General features: G+C 42.5%; 1 protein-coding gene across 18 annotated transcripts in view; it reads left to right on the top strand.

The window, feature by feature from the left end:
• dlg2 (discs, large homolog 2 (Drosophila)) overlaps positions 1–18553 on the top strand; it is a 125716-nt gene that overhangs the window by 63913 nt on the left and 43250 nt on the right. For 13 of the 18 annotated variants that reach the window (XR_012773100.1, XM_075486546.1, XM_075486548.1 and 10 more), the window contains 4 exons: positions 1422–1586; positions 3899–3958; positions 17805–17858; positions 18091–18141. Coding sequence is in view for 17 of the 18 variants with exons in the window: in XM_075486546.1 (XP_075342661.1) it covers positions 1422–1586; positions 3899–3958; positions 17805–17858; positions 18091–18141 (330 nt within the window). In the remaining variant the exon portion in view is untranslated. Of the gene's footprint in view, positions 1–1421; positions 1587–3898; positions 3959–5751; positions 6172–17804; positions 17859–18090; positions 18142–18553 lie in introns of those variants that run through there. The other 5 variants (XM_075486557.1, XM_075486556.1, XM_075486544.1 and 2 more) reach the window with 3 other exon arrangements.

Raw genomic sequence — 18553 nt, 5'->3', positions numbered from 1 at the left:
GGGATTCCCTCACCTACAAGCACGTCATAGACTGATTCATGAAAATCTGTCAAGGCATGGGACAAATTCAAATATCATCACTGAGCAGCCGAGAACATCAAGGCCTCAGATGGCGCTGCTAATTAAGATTCAGACGTGCTGCTGCTTTCTGGATGGAGGCTAAGTGGAAGCATCTTGTTTGAAGATTTATCTCCTCGAACACCTGAAGTTTTTTTTTAAGTACTGTACACCCAACTGATGAGACTAGCAATATCGTTTATGAACATTGACTTACCCCCTGCTCCGTACTGTGAGCCGAGTTCCGGCCTCATTTTGGCGTTGACCAAAGTAGTCCGGCTAGTTCGCTGGGGTTTAAAACATAAAGCGTTTTGCTTCTCAAAACAATATGCGTTCCAAAGAGTAATACATTTGCCTCACAAAATCGTTCTCCAGGAAAAAGTCGGACCTCATAATCGCTTGGCGCTATTTTCTCTCCCTTCGTATCACTATGTGCTGTGTAAACTGTGCAGACCGAAGTGCAGACCGAGCAGTAAACACCGTAACAGGCGCGGCTATCGTCAGGTGTGTAGAAAGCCCCTGAAAGCCCCTAATAATAACAACAACACGGCAGCTCCGAACTAAAAGTGCAATAATACAAAGTAGGCGTTCATTCATTCATTCGTATTAAAGTTTTGGTGAAATAAAGACAGATAATGCCTTATTTAGAGGCTGAATTGTCTCTGCCCCGTTCACTCCCGTTATATATGGATCTACGTGGATCTCGAGTGATCTAAATAGCTTCCGAAGGACGCCGACTTTCACCAAACTGTTATCGGTGAGTAGATGAACGTATTTTATGCCAGGAAAAAAAAAGGGTTTAAAAAAAACGAAATTCCCCTTTAATTATTTCAGCAAGACGGTGCCAAGCCGCGTTCTGCAAGCATTAAAACAGCACGGATGCGTGAAGAGGCTTATTTGAGCAAATATTCAAACGGGAATTCAACAAAGTAGGCCCAGAACTGCTTACCAGCTGACCTCCTTTTTCGAACTGGGTGAGGAAAACATTTAGCTCTCAGAAATATTCAAAACGGAAAGATTCTGTTGGAAAACTAAATCTCTTATCCTCTACAATTTTTATTTGTCGTCTCTTGTGCTGCCGGCATTATTTGCAAAACATTGTGTTCTATCTTTATTTACATTTTACAGTGTTTAAATGATTTAGCAAATGATATTGTCAGTAAAAACCTGATAGGATTGTCTCTTGTTGCCTTACTGATGTTTGTCCGACCTAATTTCCAATATCTAAACCCAATAGAAATGGAAACACGAGGCCGTTGTTTTTCTCAGAGCTCGTTGAATATTTTCACCTGTGCATGTTTTCACCTGTGCATCTTTATTAACAACCCTGTTTTGTTCTTACCTCTCTACCTTTGAACTCTCAGCAGTTCCACTACCAAGAAGAAGACTCGCCGCCTCTGGACCAGGGATTCCCACGGCTCATCAATGAAGTGCACGCTCCTGAGCTTGTGCACGTGTCAGAGAAGAACATCTCTGAGATTGAGAATGTGCACGGCTACGTGTCCCATTCCCACATCTCTCCTCTTAAGGTTTGCACCCTTTGGCCTCTCACACTGTGTTTTATCCACTGAGCAGATGTAGGCGCCATGTTTTTTTTAAAGCGAGGACATTATAGAACCTCTCTCTCCGCCTGTACCATTCCCTGCATACATGTTCCCTCTACACTGTCTTGATGAAGTGTTGGTTTGGATTTGGACTCCAGACGAGCACACCTTCATGTACAGTCCAAAGTTTGAGAGAAGGCGCACATTTCAGCTGTGGTTAGAGGTGTCAGGTCCATGCTGGGACAGTGAAGTCAGCCTGAAGCAGCTCAGTGGCTCGATATGAAATGACCAGGGTCAATGATTAAACTCACAGCATGCAGTTCACACTCTTAACCGTGATTTTGCACCCACTTCACAGCCACTCATCGATCCTCCTCATCCTCAGGGACTTCTTTGCCCTCTGCTCGTGCTTTAAGCTCCCCCTGCTGACCAAATAATACCAGTACTTTTCCTTTCGTTCATATTTAATGACAGACCGAGCTTCATAGTTAAGTCACCCACTCTAATTTGATCAGGAGCCTCCGCGTCTTTGCCTCACCAAAGCAACCTTACAACAGTTAATTTGGTATTCCTAAATGCTCGTTCCCTCTCCATAAAAAACTTTATTCGTAAATGTTTTATTTTGTCCTGGGATTTATATGTTTTTTTTCCCTTTTAACTGAAATCTTGTTGAGGAAAGCAGACTGTAGCAGGTAGTGTGGCTCACGATCTCAAGATAACAATGAAAAAAATGTCTCTCAGCTCAAAGTGTCCAGCGTAGGATTTTATTGTTAGTTCTATTGAGTCTTTCAGGGATAAAGGGTCCCATCCAAAAACATGGAAATGCACTCATGAAGTGTGAGTTAGGCGCAGTGAGGAATACAAAGGCTGCGTGTGGGCGGAGCTTGAGGGTTCTGCGCAGGATGGTGGCTGTTCGTGGCGCCGCGCTCCTTTAGACGGAGATCTCTGACGCCGTTCCTGGGATCCACCGGTTTTGGGGTCACTGCCTCGAATGCTCAGATTACCTCTGATACCACTGTTGCCTTCATATCCCACATCTCTCCCACTTCCTCTTTGCTCTGTCGTTTTCTCACCACCTTCGGAGGCACCTTTCATTCTGACTTATGAACTCCCAACCTTACTTTACCAGTACTATTCAGTCTTTCCTGTTTTTAGAAAAAGACGGACGTTTGGAGCATCTAGGACCATTTGAGTCGAGTTGAGATTGTCTTGAATGTCTTGCTCTGGGTTTCTGTGCGAGCATTGAGGCTGGTGCTGATAGAGACTGTAACAAATTTTAATATCCTGGGTCTCTCGACACTTTTAACGGCTGATCGCGAGCAATATGCCTACGTTTTTCTACTTCCTTAAAATAACACAAAACTACATCACTTCAGTGTCACCCACAAAGCAACCTTGTTAAAAGAGAAGGCTCAGTAATACAGTACATTTCCATGGGGGCTTATTTATATTTAAAAACCTTTCAATGGGTAAAATATACCGAGTAAAATACTACGACTTAAATTAGAATAACTTTTAGTTGGTTGTTTGGTCGATATGAATCATATCTGTCAAAGTGTGTGGGGGGGCAGTAGGTCTGTGATGGGAGTATAAAGGAAATCAGATATCTTCCTCTGCGTATTGACAGGAAGACACAGTGATACTACTCCCCGTTGTCTTCATCTATATTTAACCCTTCAGAGCGTGTATGCTACACAGGACTGAAAGTGCCATCCGTCCAAAATGAATATAAAAATATTTAAATGGCTAAATAAATGGGTTTCTATTTAAATAAATGCTGCTAAAATCACAAAATCTTTAATGCAAAAATAGTTGAATAGAATGTAAAATGAATTCGTTTTTCTCTGTATTGATTGAAGCTTGTGTTAATTCTGCTATTTGCTTACTTTGCCTTTTGAATTTCATGTTGTTTTAATTAGAATACATCAGATTTTTTCTTTGTTGATTTGGAATTCCTGTATTTATTTGTTTCGCACTGGTCTGTTTATTCCCTCAAATGGATTTTTTTTTCTTATTTTGTTTCGATTTCTCCAGTTTCTTTCAGACTGTGTCATCCTTTTGTCATTTAATTTTAGCAGCATTTATTCAAATTATTATATCAACTCATTTGTTTAGCCACTAATAAATGTTTGTATCGATTTCAGATGATGCCATTTTCAGTCCTTTTCCCTGCACATATTTACCAATGTCACTTATGCTGATGTTTTTACCTGCTGCATTTGTCCCCTCCCCCTCTCTCTTTTTCCTGTTTTCCAAAGTGCCGGTTAAAGATCTTATCTTTCATTTCTTACCTGCAGGCTGCACTGGTTACCAGTTATGATCTTGAATACCAGAGCGTGACCACAGCAAACCACATGGCAAGTTGTATTTGATTTTGGTCATGCATTTCTTTTGTTTTGATGTTATGTTTGATCCAGTTCCTAAAGAACCAGTCTTTCCGTTTCCTCTTGGTTACTGTCCCTTTGTCATTCATTTTTCTTGGTATTTATTTATATATTTTCCCATTCTTGTTTTGACAACCCCTGTCTTCTTATGACCCACGTCCCATCAGCTTCCTCGTGCTTGTTTTCTTCTATTTCTGTGCCGTTGCTCTTGTTTCTGTTGATAAATCTCATTCCTCATCTATGTTGGTGCACCAAAGGACCCGTGTGTTGTCTCATTTAAGCTACGTTTTCATTAATGAAGCGAATGCAATAATCTCCAAAGGCCAAGTCGCTGTTCAGTTTCAGTAACAGCAGTGATGTGTTAAATCTGTTTTAACTGATTAAACATCATATATAACATCAGATGAGAGTCGTGAATAAAGAGGTGAGGAGACGGTGCAAGGTGCACGTGTTAAATATGTTTCTCTCGCTTTGACAAGGAATCTAAAGGTCAGCTGTTGTCATGTCATTCTGATGACAGAAGATGCCAGTCGGTAACGATGAGAACAGTCTGAAGGATTAAGAACTAATTCACCGACAGACGGGTTTCTTATATTCAAACATTACTGTACGCGCACTCATCCAGGGCTTCAAAACCGCAGTTTTAGGATTGTAATAAACTTCTTTAGATTCTTGTTGACTGTTGTCATAAAAAGGCTTTTTCATTGTTTCGATTAAGGCTTGTGGAAATTGTAAGCTGGCGATATTTTTCCGAATGATTTTACCTGATTTTTTTTTTTTTTTTATTTTATTTTTTTTATCATCAGTTTCTGCTCTTATATACCACCGGCAAGGTATTTGATAACAGGCTGGGCTCATGTGGTAATGGCTCACTTACATTTCCCCACACAGCCGACTCTTCAGTATATACCCTTCACTTCGTATGTACTCGGCATCCCGAGGTCTTTGCAGTTGTCCTGAACATCTGCTGTGTTGCCTTGTGGTAGTTGAACCATATCAGTCGTGATCATCTTGCCTCACTTTGACACCGTGGGGCCACATTTATCTTGTCGGAATGAATTTCTAACGTCCGTGCTGCATATCCTGGTGTGGTGGATCAGTTGGTAGAAGTCTCTCTCAGTCCTGGCCCACAGCTTGTTATCATCCATGTGGAGGAGGTGGATGATGATCGCTCCACCTCAGAACCGGTATCCATAGCCGCTGTTTGTGATGATCTTACTGGATTCAGCAGCAGAGCCAGTGCATTTTTCCTAGAGTTGTCTTCCCTGGTCCCACTTCGTTTCTTGATGAAGGTTCTTTAACCCCTTTTTGACCGGATGCTGGTGCTAGAGCCAGTTCAGAGTTGGTTCATCAATTGTTTGGTTGAAATAGAAATGCCTGGTTCTGTTTGGGGCAGGCCCTGAACCAGCACTGGAGCCGCTTTGGTGGATAAAGGAAACTGTTGATGTTGTAGATATCGAAGTATTCCAGTGTCCATTGGTGTTGACGTCAGTCCAGGTGGTGCACAGAGGCTTCAGATCCAGAAACAAACAGTTTAGATTATGGACAATGTCACTTTTTTTTCATGATTAAAAGTTTTCTACCCATTAAGCAAATTGCAAAAATCTTATTTTGCCATTCTCATTTGAAGAATACGCATATGTCATGTTCTGCGAGTCCTTTCTACAGAAGGAAAAGGACATTTGAGTCCTGTGCAACGCAGGAAAACCACAGCAGTAACAGTGAGAGCTGCTGCGCACTCCTCTCCCCACCTCCCTCCGAAAACTGTGGGCTGCCGACAACTATTTAGCAGGTGTCAGTTGGTGCTGAAGATGCTGTTTCCACATGGAAAGATGCCGTTTCCTCCTCCCTTTTTCCTCTTCCGCTCCCTCCCCATGCTCGCGTGCTCAACGGAGACCTGACTTTGCTTTCCAGACGCTCTCCCTCACTCAGCATCCTCCCCGTCTTTTCTACCTCCCTTTTTCTTTTTCTTTTTTTTCTTTTTTGCTTTCGCCTGTGCGCTACACTCGGTTGATAAGGAGCACTCCGTCCAAATGGACGACAGCTAAAGCCGTTCGCTCTGTCACCACAGACCAAAGAATAGAATTATTTGACCTACCGCTATGTTTACCTCTATTTTATATGCTAAGAGGCTAGCGAGACGACTTGTGCAGAACAGCTGGAAAGCTAAAATGCTGAAAGACAAGGTAGGTTTACCACAATACATGCTTTGCTGATTCAATTTGTTTTAACACAGGAAGTAGAGAACATAATAGTACGTAAGAGAAAGACACTTCGGGTGACCTCATCATCTTTATGGTCTGTGTTGTGCTGCAGCAAACGGTTCCACAACACTTGTCAATGAATATGATTATTGCCTCTCTCATACTGTCTCTGAACAGTTTCTTTTGTGGTAATATCTTTTAGGTCATCTAGCCTTCAACACGGGCAAGTTTTGATACTGCTGAAGGAGCCTTTCTCTGTTGCCTATGGTTACTAATTTTTCACAGTGACGCTGTTCACCCTCGTCTTTAGAAGAGTGAGATGGTTATTGCCTGCAGCCTACAAATGCTGATGTGACCCAAGAGGAAAAGACAATGACAAGGAATGAGCTCCGCCATTAAAGATATTAACTCTGATTATAAAGTGGTCATGGACCTCATTTATATGGTTATAATCACCCTGTTTATTCCACTATAGTCTGACAACAAGAAACATTCACAGTGATTCAAATTAACTGAGCACATTAGGGCTCCTTACAAGAGAATTTTTTTTATTTTAGCTTTTTTATTTATTTATTTATTTATTTTTACCTCTTACTGTTACTCACATTGCTGCAGGAGGGAGTAGGTGGTCAAGAATTAAGCAGATCCTGGCTGTGTTACTCACCTTTGACGGCAATGACTTAAAGTGACTTGGTGAAATGAGGAAGATTAAAGTAGGGCTTTTACGAGACAAAAGCAAGGCAAAGCAAGTCCAGTATCTGGACAGATTTCTCTGTTGTGAACGTGTTGAACACGTCAGTGTAACTGTTTTGTAGGTGGGAAGTTTGCTGGCCTCGGTGGGAGGGAAGGTGATGGTCAGAAATTCAGTGGGAGTGGGTGGAAGTCCCACACGTGGGTGTTTTGTGAGACTGTGGCTGCTACTTTACTCATCCCACATTCAGCGTACAAACTATGCAACCATGATGTTTGCAGTGTTAATCATTCTGTTTTGTGTGAAGATGAGACTTAGTTTTCATCCAGAGGTTTGACTCTCATCAGTATTTGCTGGGTGGCACTTGAGGAAGCCGATCCTCTTCTTCTTCTTCCGTTCAAACCCATTTCGTCTCCCAGCTGTTGTTTGTGGGTTGTTTTTTTTTTAAGTAAATGAGACTGAATGAGTCCTGGGCACAGTCCTTGTTTTGACATCTACACCATCTGGACGCCTTACGTTCTTCCCTTTGGTCTTTTGTCACACTTGGACACACCCCTCCTGCTTTTGTTATTGTAGACTGACTCAACAGTAATTATAGCATCAATCCTGCTGTTTATATTGTAGCCATGTATAGTACTGTGAAAAAGTCTGGAGCCACCATTCGTATTATATTGCCATTATAACAATAATTTGATGAAACATTTAAATGTAAATACAGTAGATAAGACAAAAACATAGTTGGTACAATTCTAACAAGCTCTAAAGACAGTATTTGTTCTGAGCAGCTTTATTCTCCAACACAGTCTGAACCCTCTTAGACCAGCTTTCTGTCATTTCTTTAAGGAGTCTTCAGGAATAGTTCTCCAGGCTTCTTGAAGGCTTCTGCTTCAGTAATGTTGAGGTCTGGGCTCTGGGGAGGATTCATCCCTCCATCAGACCTGTTGCCACTGATTTTCAGTCCACTTCTTGTGTCATTTGGCACAGCTCAGCCTTTTCTCCCTGTTTCCCTTCCTTAAGAACGGCTTCTTGACAGCCACCCTTCCATGGAGACCATTTCTGATGAGGCTTGGGCCAACAGCAGATGGATCAGCTGAAGGTCCAGATGCATCTCTCAGGTCCTGTGTCAGGTCTTTGCTGGATTTTTTTTCCTCTTTCTTGAGGACGTCACTTTCAGATACTGTTCATCTGCTGTCGATAGTTTTTTAGGCCTGACACTTCTTCTTTTGTCCTCCACTTGTCCAGTTTCTTCAAATGTTTTAAGGACACACTGCACACCATGCTGAGATATGCCAAGTTTTCAGCTAATTGCTCTTTGGGAATCACCTTGTTGAGAAAAGGTTTTTTCTGTCTGTCAAACTGTGTTATCTTTGGTGTTTTTCATAGATGCAACTAAAGAAATGGGAATAAATGATGTGTCTTTGTGACAGGGTGCTAGTAAAAAAAAGTGCCATAAGATAAAATCTGAAACTGGCTCGTTGCTAAGTTTATTGTTATGTGTAGAGACAACACTGATCCATCCCTTGAGTTAGGAGCCTTTCTTCAGCTTGGATGATTCATAGGTCAGAATTAAGTGGATAAACAAAGAAAACCACATTCATCTGACAATGTTTAAGTTCAAGGACTGGACTGAAATTAAGTGAAAAAGCAGCCAATGTCCAAAGAAAAACTCTGAAAGACCTTCAGAAAGCCTGGATAACTATTGCTCAAGACCACTTTAAAAGATTACAAGAAAGTCTGGCTGCTTGGAAGAAAATTATAAAAAAAAAACAAGGGGTTGCTCAAGACTTTAGCAGAGTCCTGTTTCACTGACTTCTGTGGAACTTGACAGTGTACCTAGCTTGTTCTTAGTGTTGGGCTTTATAAACAGGTTGACCTGAGCTGGAAGCAGATTGGTCTTATGAAGTGAGAAATTGTACAGCTTTACAGCTCTGTACGTTTCATATGTGCAATACACTTTATTTGCTAATGAGATCCACTTCTTCCCATTGAGACGGGGGGGCTCATTTGGAAGGTCCTTCTCTCCCCTTTTCTCCGACTCTGCTTGGTTCAGGTGAACTCATGGCGTCGTCTCAATGTCACCACACTCTTCAGTTTCTGCTTCACGATCTATAACAACCGCAATTATCATTATGTGGCGTCACTTTGGACAGCATGCTTACTGTGCTGAAATTAGATTTGAATGTAAAATAGCAGCCAACCTGTTTTAACGTGCCCCAACCTCCGGGTTTCCTGTACATCAACCTGTCAGCCACACACTGCACAATCACCCTCTGCTACGCTCACGTGAACATCAGAACACTTTTTTGCTTTCTTTTTATTTCCGGATAGGGTTAATTTTGCAGCTGTTTGTTTCTCTGACTCAGCCAGATAAACTGCAACGATGACACTGCCACTTCATCATTTTCCGTTTGTTCCTGATCCAGAAGACAATAATATTTTGTGCAGGCTTCCTCCTCTGTGGTCAGCACTTCGGTCCCACACTCAGTGAAGTTCCTCTTGTTCTTTGCAGCAGGTTTTATTGTTGTTGATTGAACAATATGTGATGGGATGAGTGTTTTATTGCACTTTATATCGTCACTATGCCCTGTTTCAAGAAAGCTGTGCGGCCTTTTGTACAATCGGCCCCTGGTCATTCGCAGGTCTTAAAATGAGGTAAATACAGCCTCACATGAGCAACTTCGCATGACACATGATACTGTTTCATGATTAATTTAGCTAAAGCTAAACTAAAATACAGAAGCAGTGTGTGAAAAACTAAGTCCATCCTTACTGCTTCCACAGGGTAAGTAGTAGTCAGACGATCAATGCACTGATTAATTGATCATCAGTAAGTGTGAGCAGCTCTGTTCAAGCAGAAGTTTTGTCAGTTTGCTTCTCTGGAGCATTCAGGTGTGTGTTAACACAATGCCAAGGAGGAAAGACATCAGCAATGATCTTGGAGAAGCAATTGTTGCTGCCCATCAATCTGGGATGGTTATAAGGCCATTTCCAAACTTCAAAATTATTTGCAAGTTATAAACTTCAAAGACCGTTGTCAATTTTCACAGGAGTGGAAGACGAAGGTCAGACCGTGAAATGCTCAGGGAAACTGTAAAAAACCTTGGCTCGTTTGGAAGGGTTGCAGGAGAAAGCCTCTTCTCTCTAAAAAGAACATGGCAGCACAGCTCAGGTTTGTAAAGTTACATCTGAACAAACCACAAGACTTCTGGAACAATGTCCTTTGGACAGACCAGACCAAAGTGGAGATGTTTGGTCATAATGCACAGCAGCACGTTTGGAGAAAAGCAAACACAGCATATCAGCACAAACACCTCATACCAGCTGTCAAGCACGGTGGTGGAGGGCTGATGATCTGGGCTTGTTCTGCAGCCACAGGACCTGGACACCTTGCAGTCATTGAGTCCACCATGAACTCCTCTGTACACCAAAGTATTCTAGAGTCAAATGTGAGGCCATCTGTCTGACAGCTAAAGCTTGGCTGAAACTGAGTCATCAACAGGACAACGATTCCAAACACAGCAGCAAATCTACAACAGAATGTCTGAAGAAGAAAAAAATCAAGGTGTTGCAATGGTCCAGTCAAAGTTCAGACCTCAACCTGATTGAAATGCTGTGGTGGGACCTTAAGAGAGCTGTGCATGAACCAATGCTGCAAACCTCAATGAGCTGAAGCAACTTTGGAAAGAAGAGTGGGCCAAGATTCCTCCACAACCATGTGAGAGACTGATAACATCATACAGAGAACCATCACTTCAGGTTATTGCTGCTAAAGATGGTTCTACAAGCTGTTGGTGGACTTAACACCGTACATTTCAGAATTGTTAAAGCTGTGTTCTTCAACTCTGACTCTTGGGTTATCTGGCCAGAGATGACCTACATTAGTCCGCATTAGCTTGAGGTCAGCTAATGCTCATTAGCCGAGTGAAGGCAGATGAGGATAAGAACAGCCGAGAGCTACTTTACCCAGTCCATCAGACGGTATGTTCTTACAGTCAGGAAGCAGTATGTGTAATTTGCTTCGAAAGCCTCTTTGTCTTAGCGAATGTATGAGATTGCTGAGATAATGTACATAAGATGTAAATGCTTTTAGTCTGTATTAGCTGCTGTGGGTGAGAGTTTGGTGTAAAACATGTCTGTCTCTGTAAATTTAACAGATATGTTTCATTAACACATTTTGAGCACATGCTTCATTCTTTAAACTGGGTTTTCAATAAGCCAAGCTCACACATACTTAAAGAAAATTTCAATAACAAAAATCGAACTAAACTTACAGCATCTAACCGCTTCAAAATTGCTCCTTATTAGCTAGTTTTTCTTGGCTTCATGTTTTTTTGTTGGTTTTTAGCCAAAGGGTAAAAGCTCTACCGTTGACTATTGTCACACACTGTCTCTTCTGCTAGGTTTGTGGTGCTTATCTGCCTTTTTCACTCTGGTTGTTACTCTCCTGTTGTCCCAGTGCCAGAGCAGCCATTTGGTGTGTGGGAAACAGAACCTGTTGACAATGGATGTGCACTGCAGTGGCCTGATAGCCAAGTGGGTTTTAAGAGGGAGCCCCTGCCAAGAATCTGGCAAACCAGGTGATGCAGAAATATAGAAAAGTGTGTGACGTTGGACAGCCAGGTGCTGAGTCCTGAGAAGTTTCTGCATCCGCAGCTGCTATGAGGACACAAGGCCCAGTTTGTGAGTGGTGGTCACACCAAAAGACAGAAGACAAACAACCAAACGAGAAAGATTTATAAAACAAGGTAAAAAAAAATGGGAGAATACGGGGTGAAGCTGGTTTTTTTGGGGGTTTTTTTTAGCACTTTTTTTCCATATAACTCCCACAGAAGTGACTGTGTTGTAGTTTCCCTTTGTTTTTTTTGCTCACGATGATGCTTTCATGTCTGTTAGTGGCCCTTGGCACAGCTGCTCCTCCTCTTTTGCCGACGTGCTCCATCGATTTGTCTCTAATCTAGTTTTGGCTTCCTGACAGAGCTGTCCTCCCTCAGGCATTAATTACGCCTCCATGTGATTTATATCAGAGGGCTCCAGCACACCAGCACCCAGCACTCTGCCCGGCCTAATCCAATCAGATATTTGTTTGCGGCCAGCCGCTGCAGCTCTCACCCAATCAGATATATTGAGTATGCTGTGCAAGTGTTTTCTCCTGGCTTCACCCCCCCCCCCCTGGAGCAATATCACCCATCTGCCCTCCACAGCCCCACAGCCCTACTGCATCCATTGTTCTGAAGTTCTCCTGGATGTTGAAAGAACACACTGTGTCGCACCATAACGCAGCTTTAAAGAGCATCAAATCCTTTCAAACCTCAGCTCATGGATAAGAGGTTGATTTAAAAAACAGAAAAAAAGCATAAGCTGATAAAGCTGATGGATGGATTATTTTACTTCTGCAGATATTGTGGGAAATTACTGAACTTTTTTTTTCCTCTTCCATTGGGATGACTTTCTCGTCTCAGGATGCCTGATTGTTAGTCGAAGCATGTCTGACGTGTTTGTTTCTCTCTGCCTGTAAGGGTGTACAAAACCGGGTTTGAAATGAGTTTTATGGGGAAGCGGCGGTGGGGAAGCGTAATGAACAAGTCATTCCTGGGCTGTAGCCTTCACGGCGGGAGTGCACCGAGCCTTCTTTCCCCTTCCTGCACAGAGGGCTTTGGGACCCTCAAGAAGAGATTTTCCATGGACATCGTGCACAGCTTTGCCCCTGATCTGTCGAGCCTAAGTACAGGGCTTAATCTACGTCTAAGCCCTATGAGATGGCCCTCTCCAGCTACCGTCTGCAAGTGGAAACAGACCCTGATGGGGAAGCTGAAAAAGAGACACTTTGGCACCGAGGATGAATCACAGGTTAGAAAGCTTGTACGCGACAGAGGCTTGAAGATGGGTCACCTTTCCCATGCTTTAAGGTTTTAAGTATAAACTTTAAATGCTTTTATCGTTCCTGTCTTAATGCCTTTCAGATAGAAAACAGGTTGGTTTTTTGTGACGATGTGTCTTGAGCTTCTATGTAACCTAACTCGCATAGTTCTGAGAATAAGACTTCAATTATTCCAAAGGTGCGTTTTCACATGGGAGTAAAAGCCAACAACACGGTGTCAAACCAGCAGGATCGAAGGGAAAAGCTATTTCAACATAAACAAAAGAAGGACAACTCGTAAATCTCACGATCCTTGATTTTCAGTTTGAACTGGTGAGACCAGCTGCACATGCAAAAATAATGAACTATAAGTTCCTTAAAACTGCGGATTTTATTACTAAGAAGATATCTCTCATTGGACTTTCCTTGTTAAGTGAGTGACTTTTTCTTTTTATCCTCCCCTTTCAGTTCTCCACTTTTCTGTTCTATATTGTTAAAGCATAGAGCAGCGCAGATTCAGCTGTTTAAGCCAATTAAAGTGCTTGGTTCTGTGAGGATGGTCCTCGGAGTCGATAGTTTTTCCTCTCGGTGTCAAAGATGTGTTTTTAAGAAATAGCCACAAATGCCAGATGGGAGGTCTTTATGTATGAACTGTGGCGAGCAGCTTTTTAGGCTCACTGCATGCGCAATTTTAATGCACAAAAATGTTGAGGTGTTTTCTAAATGCAATAGAAACTTAAAGATGTAACTTTTTCATTCATTCAAACTTTTTTTTTTTTTTTTTTTTATAAACCATGCACAAGTCTAAAGGCGTGGTTTTCAGTGTCTTCACTGACCAATTTAATTCTAATTTTTAAAAATGTGATTTAGTGCCAGCGAAACGCTTAAAAAAATAGCGCGAATAGAGGCAAAGAAAGATAATATTTGAAGAATTTGCAAGTAAGTTGCACTGTTGTGGTGTGGGGTATGGGTGGTGCGAGGCGTAAAAGGCCACGGATGCGGACTTCAAAAGGAAAACTTGATTTATTATTTAAAAAAAACAAGGTTAACACAAAGCGCGGCTGAACCGAATGACGATAACTAAACTGTGAGAAAACAAAACATCACTATGGCTGAGAAAAAAACAAATAACTTGACTTGACATGACATGAAATACTTAACTTGGCGTGGTATGAAGGATATTGACGGATATGATCTGGCAAACACGATGAGGAAACCTGGAAACTAAATACTGACTGAGTGATAGGTGAGTGAGTGCAGCTGAGGGGATAAAACAGTGAATGAATGTGATGGCAAAGCAACAGAAATCTATGGGGAAAACATGGCTAAACTAAATACCGGGCCTGGACTAGAAAACTAAGGCATGAGGGAAAACAAAAAACATGGCAAAACTACAAACTAAACATGAGCTTGAAAACTAAAGACATGACAGAAAACTAAAGCATGATAAAACTAAGAACTAAACAGGAACTAAAAACATGGCAAAAACCCCATGGACGTGACATGTGGGAGAATGGGTGAGAGTGTGAGGGTTGGGTCTAACACCTCATCCTGACTGAAAGCGACGCGATACGACGACGAAATTTCGCGAGGGTGTCCTGATATGCAGCGTGACGATTTTGGTCGGGAGTGATTCTATTGGTTCAGAAATTCCTCACTTGAAACACCTAGTTCTCTGGCTCCCTTCGGGTCAGATCTTTGTGGTACGGGTGTTTGGGGTCATAAACCATTGGGTGCTGTTCCACTGTAAAGATCAGCTTCTCCTTGTCCATTATTCCCTGAGTGATGCTGACCTGTTGCCAACTAGCTTGTCAACAGGAAGCAGCGTGTTCATTTCAACCAATAAGAAGTGTTTAGGGGCGGGCCGCCGCCGCGAAATGTCGTCCAGATAGAGACAGCGCGGGCGATTTTATAAGGGGTCGGCGTGATCGCTGGACGTAGCGACATCACTCGCGGCACATCAGGACAGGCTGCTTGAAAAGTAGGCATTCTAATCACTTTTTATGAATCGCTCGCTTTCAGTCAGGATGGGGTGTAAAAGGAGCATTCACCGAATGTCCTGGCGCTGCACACTCCACACCGCAGATGTGTTTGTGCCTGTCGTCAGGGCCGCCGATAGGGGGGGACAAACGGGTATTTTGTCCCGGGCCAAGGAATGGGGGGGGGGCCCATAAAAAAAAAAAAAAAAAAGGAATATGCGCATTAGTCCGCAAATATGTCTAAATGTTTCAGGCACGCACGCCAATCAGGCTGAATTGATTTGAGAATCATCCCCGGTCAGCTGAATGACAGCCAGTGTAACGCGGCTCTGGTTTAACCTTATTTTGTTTAAAATAAGCCAGTATAGACATGGCAACGTGTGAAATTGCCATTTAGATAGAGTTGAATGTAACGAATGGGTTATAAACGTGACGTTTTGGGGTAGCCTGTAACTTTCGTTTAGACTGATTTAACTTGACACTCGCCAGATGAATGGGCTCCGCCTTGTTCCCCGAACATTCTCAGAAAGTTCAGCGGACATACACGCGGGTCTGGCGATAAATAAAAGTACCCTTAACATGATTCCCTTGGTCAAGTGAAAAATGGTTGATGAAATGTGCAGTTTATGAGCTCTAAATGAATAAAATAGCGTGAGTTTTATTGTGGTAGGATTTTGAAAGCCATAACTCCACTCAGTCCATATCCATATTCAGCCAAAGTGGTAAATAATCCTTTTGGTTTATCCGCAATAAATGAGAGACTGGGAAAGTAGAGGTGGGTGTGGGTGGGTTGCTACGGGGGGGCATTCAGAGAATTTTGTCCCAGGCCCAGCCAAACCTGTCAGCGGCCCTGCCTGTCGTCCATGTCCAAATGCAGCTTCGGGAGCTTAAACCAAACTTTTTGGGAAAAACACCTTCCAGGTTGATTTTCACCGACTTCCTCTGCAACGTTTGCGTGGACAGAAAAAACAGTTGTTTTTTTTGGCGAGTGATGTCGTAGTGCGCCTTTACTCCTCAGTCTGATGTCAGAATGATGAGCCGAGTTCTAACTCGGTGACGGTGCAACAGGAGACCCCAGCCAGATAATGCTGGCGCTAACCTTGTTCTCAGCACTTCTTACACGTTTGCACTGCATTTCCAGTTTCTCTCTGATTTTATCGAAGACCGGAAGCATCAGAATGCACTCAAGAGTTCAACACAGAACCAGCTGCCAGTGTCCCTGGTTTTTGACGAGGCTCAATCGGACCTCTAGTTGTGGGAACGGTTTCATGAACAAAGTGGTTGTCGTGAGCTGCCTTGCCTGGACACTGAGGGACGAGAACGGTGCGACTTCTGTGCAACTTTGGTCTTAAAGTTTTGGAGTTTGTGAGGGAAGTAAGTACACGACAGCAGACGGTAGGCAGATGGAAACTTAACTGAAGATTTTATTAAAGGTGAAAAAACCAGGCTGGATGATCAAACTAACCACAAGGTAAATTAGGGACAGGAAACCAGGAACAAACGGAGTAGCAACAGTGAGGAACTGACAAAGACTGAGACACGCAAAGGAGCATAAATATTGTGGGGAACTAATGAGTTTGTGACAGATGGACAGTGAACAGGTGAGTGTGGAGCTGAGGACAAGTACTTTTGAGGACGTGAAACAGAATAGTTATAAAACAAGAGCAAGAGCAACAACTGAGGCAAATCATAAAGTCCTAAAACTCAAGAAACGAGTAATGCAAACAGAATCAATCCTAAGTCAAGCCAATAACTCCAAAATACTAAGAACACGAACAAGAAACCGGAATCAAACAAAAACAGAGGAGCCTTCTCTAAAAATACCCGTGTTCATGTGTGCTTGGCCTTGGTCTTTCCATGAAAGGATGGTTGGTGGCTCACCACTTAGTGCCAGATAGTCAGAGATTCATCAATAAAATCCGAGAAAAACATTTCTCAATACAGGACTGTAAAGAGCGTTGGTCTTTCAGCATTTACAGAGCAAAATACTGTGAAAAGATTCAGGGGGTCTGGGGAAATCTCAGTGTGTAAAGGCCAAGGACAGAAACCACCGTTAGACGACCTTAAAGCCCTGAGGCAGCGCTGCATGAGAAACCATCATGCCGACATGATCAATGCAGCCACATGGGCTCCGGAGGACCATGAAAAACCACTTTCACTCAACACAGTCCACGGCTGCAGCCTGAAACTGTGTTACGCAACTGGCAGGGAGGAGGCAAAAGAGCGGAAACTCCAGGAGCAAAAGAACATTATACATAGTTTGAAAAAGATTTTTGAAACATGGCTGAAAGTCTGAGACAGAAGAAGACTTAGTAATACTTTTGTTTCTGTTTAACATATTTTGATAAAACAGGAAGTCTTACGGAGTCTGATTTTGTGCTGTCACGATCATAAACAGAACAGGTACACATCAAATGACTTCTCCTCTTTGTTTCTAATGTTCTCCACCGAGCTTCTCCTCTCATGTAATTAGCTCCTCGGAGCGCATCCAAACTAGCTGTTAAACCCCTCCCAGCGAGTATTCAGGATCGGTTCCCTTCGGTCTTCTACGTAGAACTTACCGACTGTCCGATCTCACCTATCTGACGCTGCAGGCGGGGCTACTCTGCAGATTCAAAGCAGAATTCCTCAGCCACCGCATTGATGGCCGATTTCCTTCAGTATATGTCTTGTAACATAGAAAAAAAAACATATCTTTTTGACATATCAAGCTTAAAAACTTGTTTTGTAACAGAGCCAGGCTTTTAAGCAAGCTGCCTTCATGTGTTAATTATTAATTCTACAAAGACTTCGCTTGGTTCAGCTTGCTGTCAGTAATCAATGACACAGACTTACCAAATTCATTTGACTGTTCCCCATGTCGTCATTCCTCTGGCTTTTTAAACTTCAGTTGTAACATTTGTCAGTGTTGTTGTATGAGAGGGGAGTGTATAAGGTGTCGTCCTTCGCATAAAAGTTGAATAGTTTTTGTGGAAAGGCAAACTTGTCCCGTAGAAGGCAGGGCAATGGTGCGCCCAGGCTGCTCTCTGATACTTAAACATGTTTACGGTCTCAACTTTCCTCTCCTATCTCCTTCTGTCTCTTACAGGCGAGCCCTGCTCCAATAATCGTCAACACAGAAACTTTGGAGTCCGTTCCTTTTGTGAGTATGTTTTGATAGCATCTGTTCAGACTTCCTCAGTGCAGGATCAACACCTCTGGGTAGTAAAGTAACACTTCAGGAGAAGCTCTATTACCAAGTAATAATCTGAGGTGTAGCACATTAGACAAAATCAGCCATTTTTAAAACAGGAATGCAGTTTTGGATTAAGCATGCATTAAGGAGTTAAAATTGGACTAAATGCAATGTGTTTTTTCTGCTCTCGTTTCCTAAGATCAACGGCACAGAAATTGAATATGAGTTTGAAGAAATCACATTAGAACGGGTGAGTATCTCGGATCCCAAAGCTGCGTTTAACCCCAGAAAATCTACCAAAAATTCGGAAAATGAAGACATTACAGATGCCTTAGGAATCCCTTTCTATTTCCTCATTTTATGAGGACTTTTACCTTTTTGTTTGGCTCTCTTGTGGCCAGAGATGACCCTTATGGACTCAGACTGGCTTTGTTTAGTTTATCTTTTCGTTCCACAAGTGCAGAGGAAAAAACAACCGGAGCTAGAATGTGGGATTCCCGAAGAACTTGTTTGTTTCACTGTTGTTGGAGCTTGTATCACTCGATCGATTCATTTGGTCCAAGCTGAACTGGCTGTAAATTGGTGCAGAATTTAAAAGACAAAAACATGCTTGTATTTCTCACACAATGGGAGAAGGAGTGATTTTGAAAGATCTCTTTTCA

The sequence above is a fragment of the Odontesthes bonariensis genome, chromosome 16, assembly GCF_027942865.1.
Source record: "Odontesthes bonariensis isolate fOdoBon6 chromosome 16, fOdoBon6.hap1, whole genome shotgun sequence".
Lineage (NCBI taxonomy): Eukaryota > Metazoa > Chordata > Actinopteri > Atheriniformes > Atherinopsidae > Odontesthes > Odontesthes bonariensis.
Note: the sequence above shows the minus strand (reverse complement) of the source record. Positions and strands in the feature narration are given on the sequence as shown.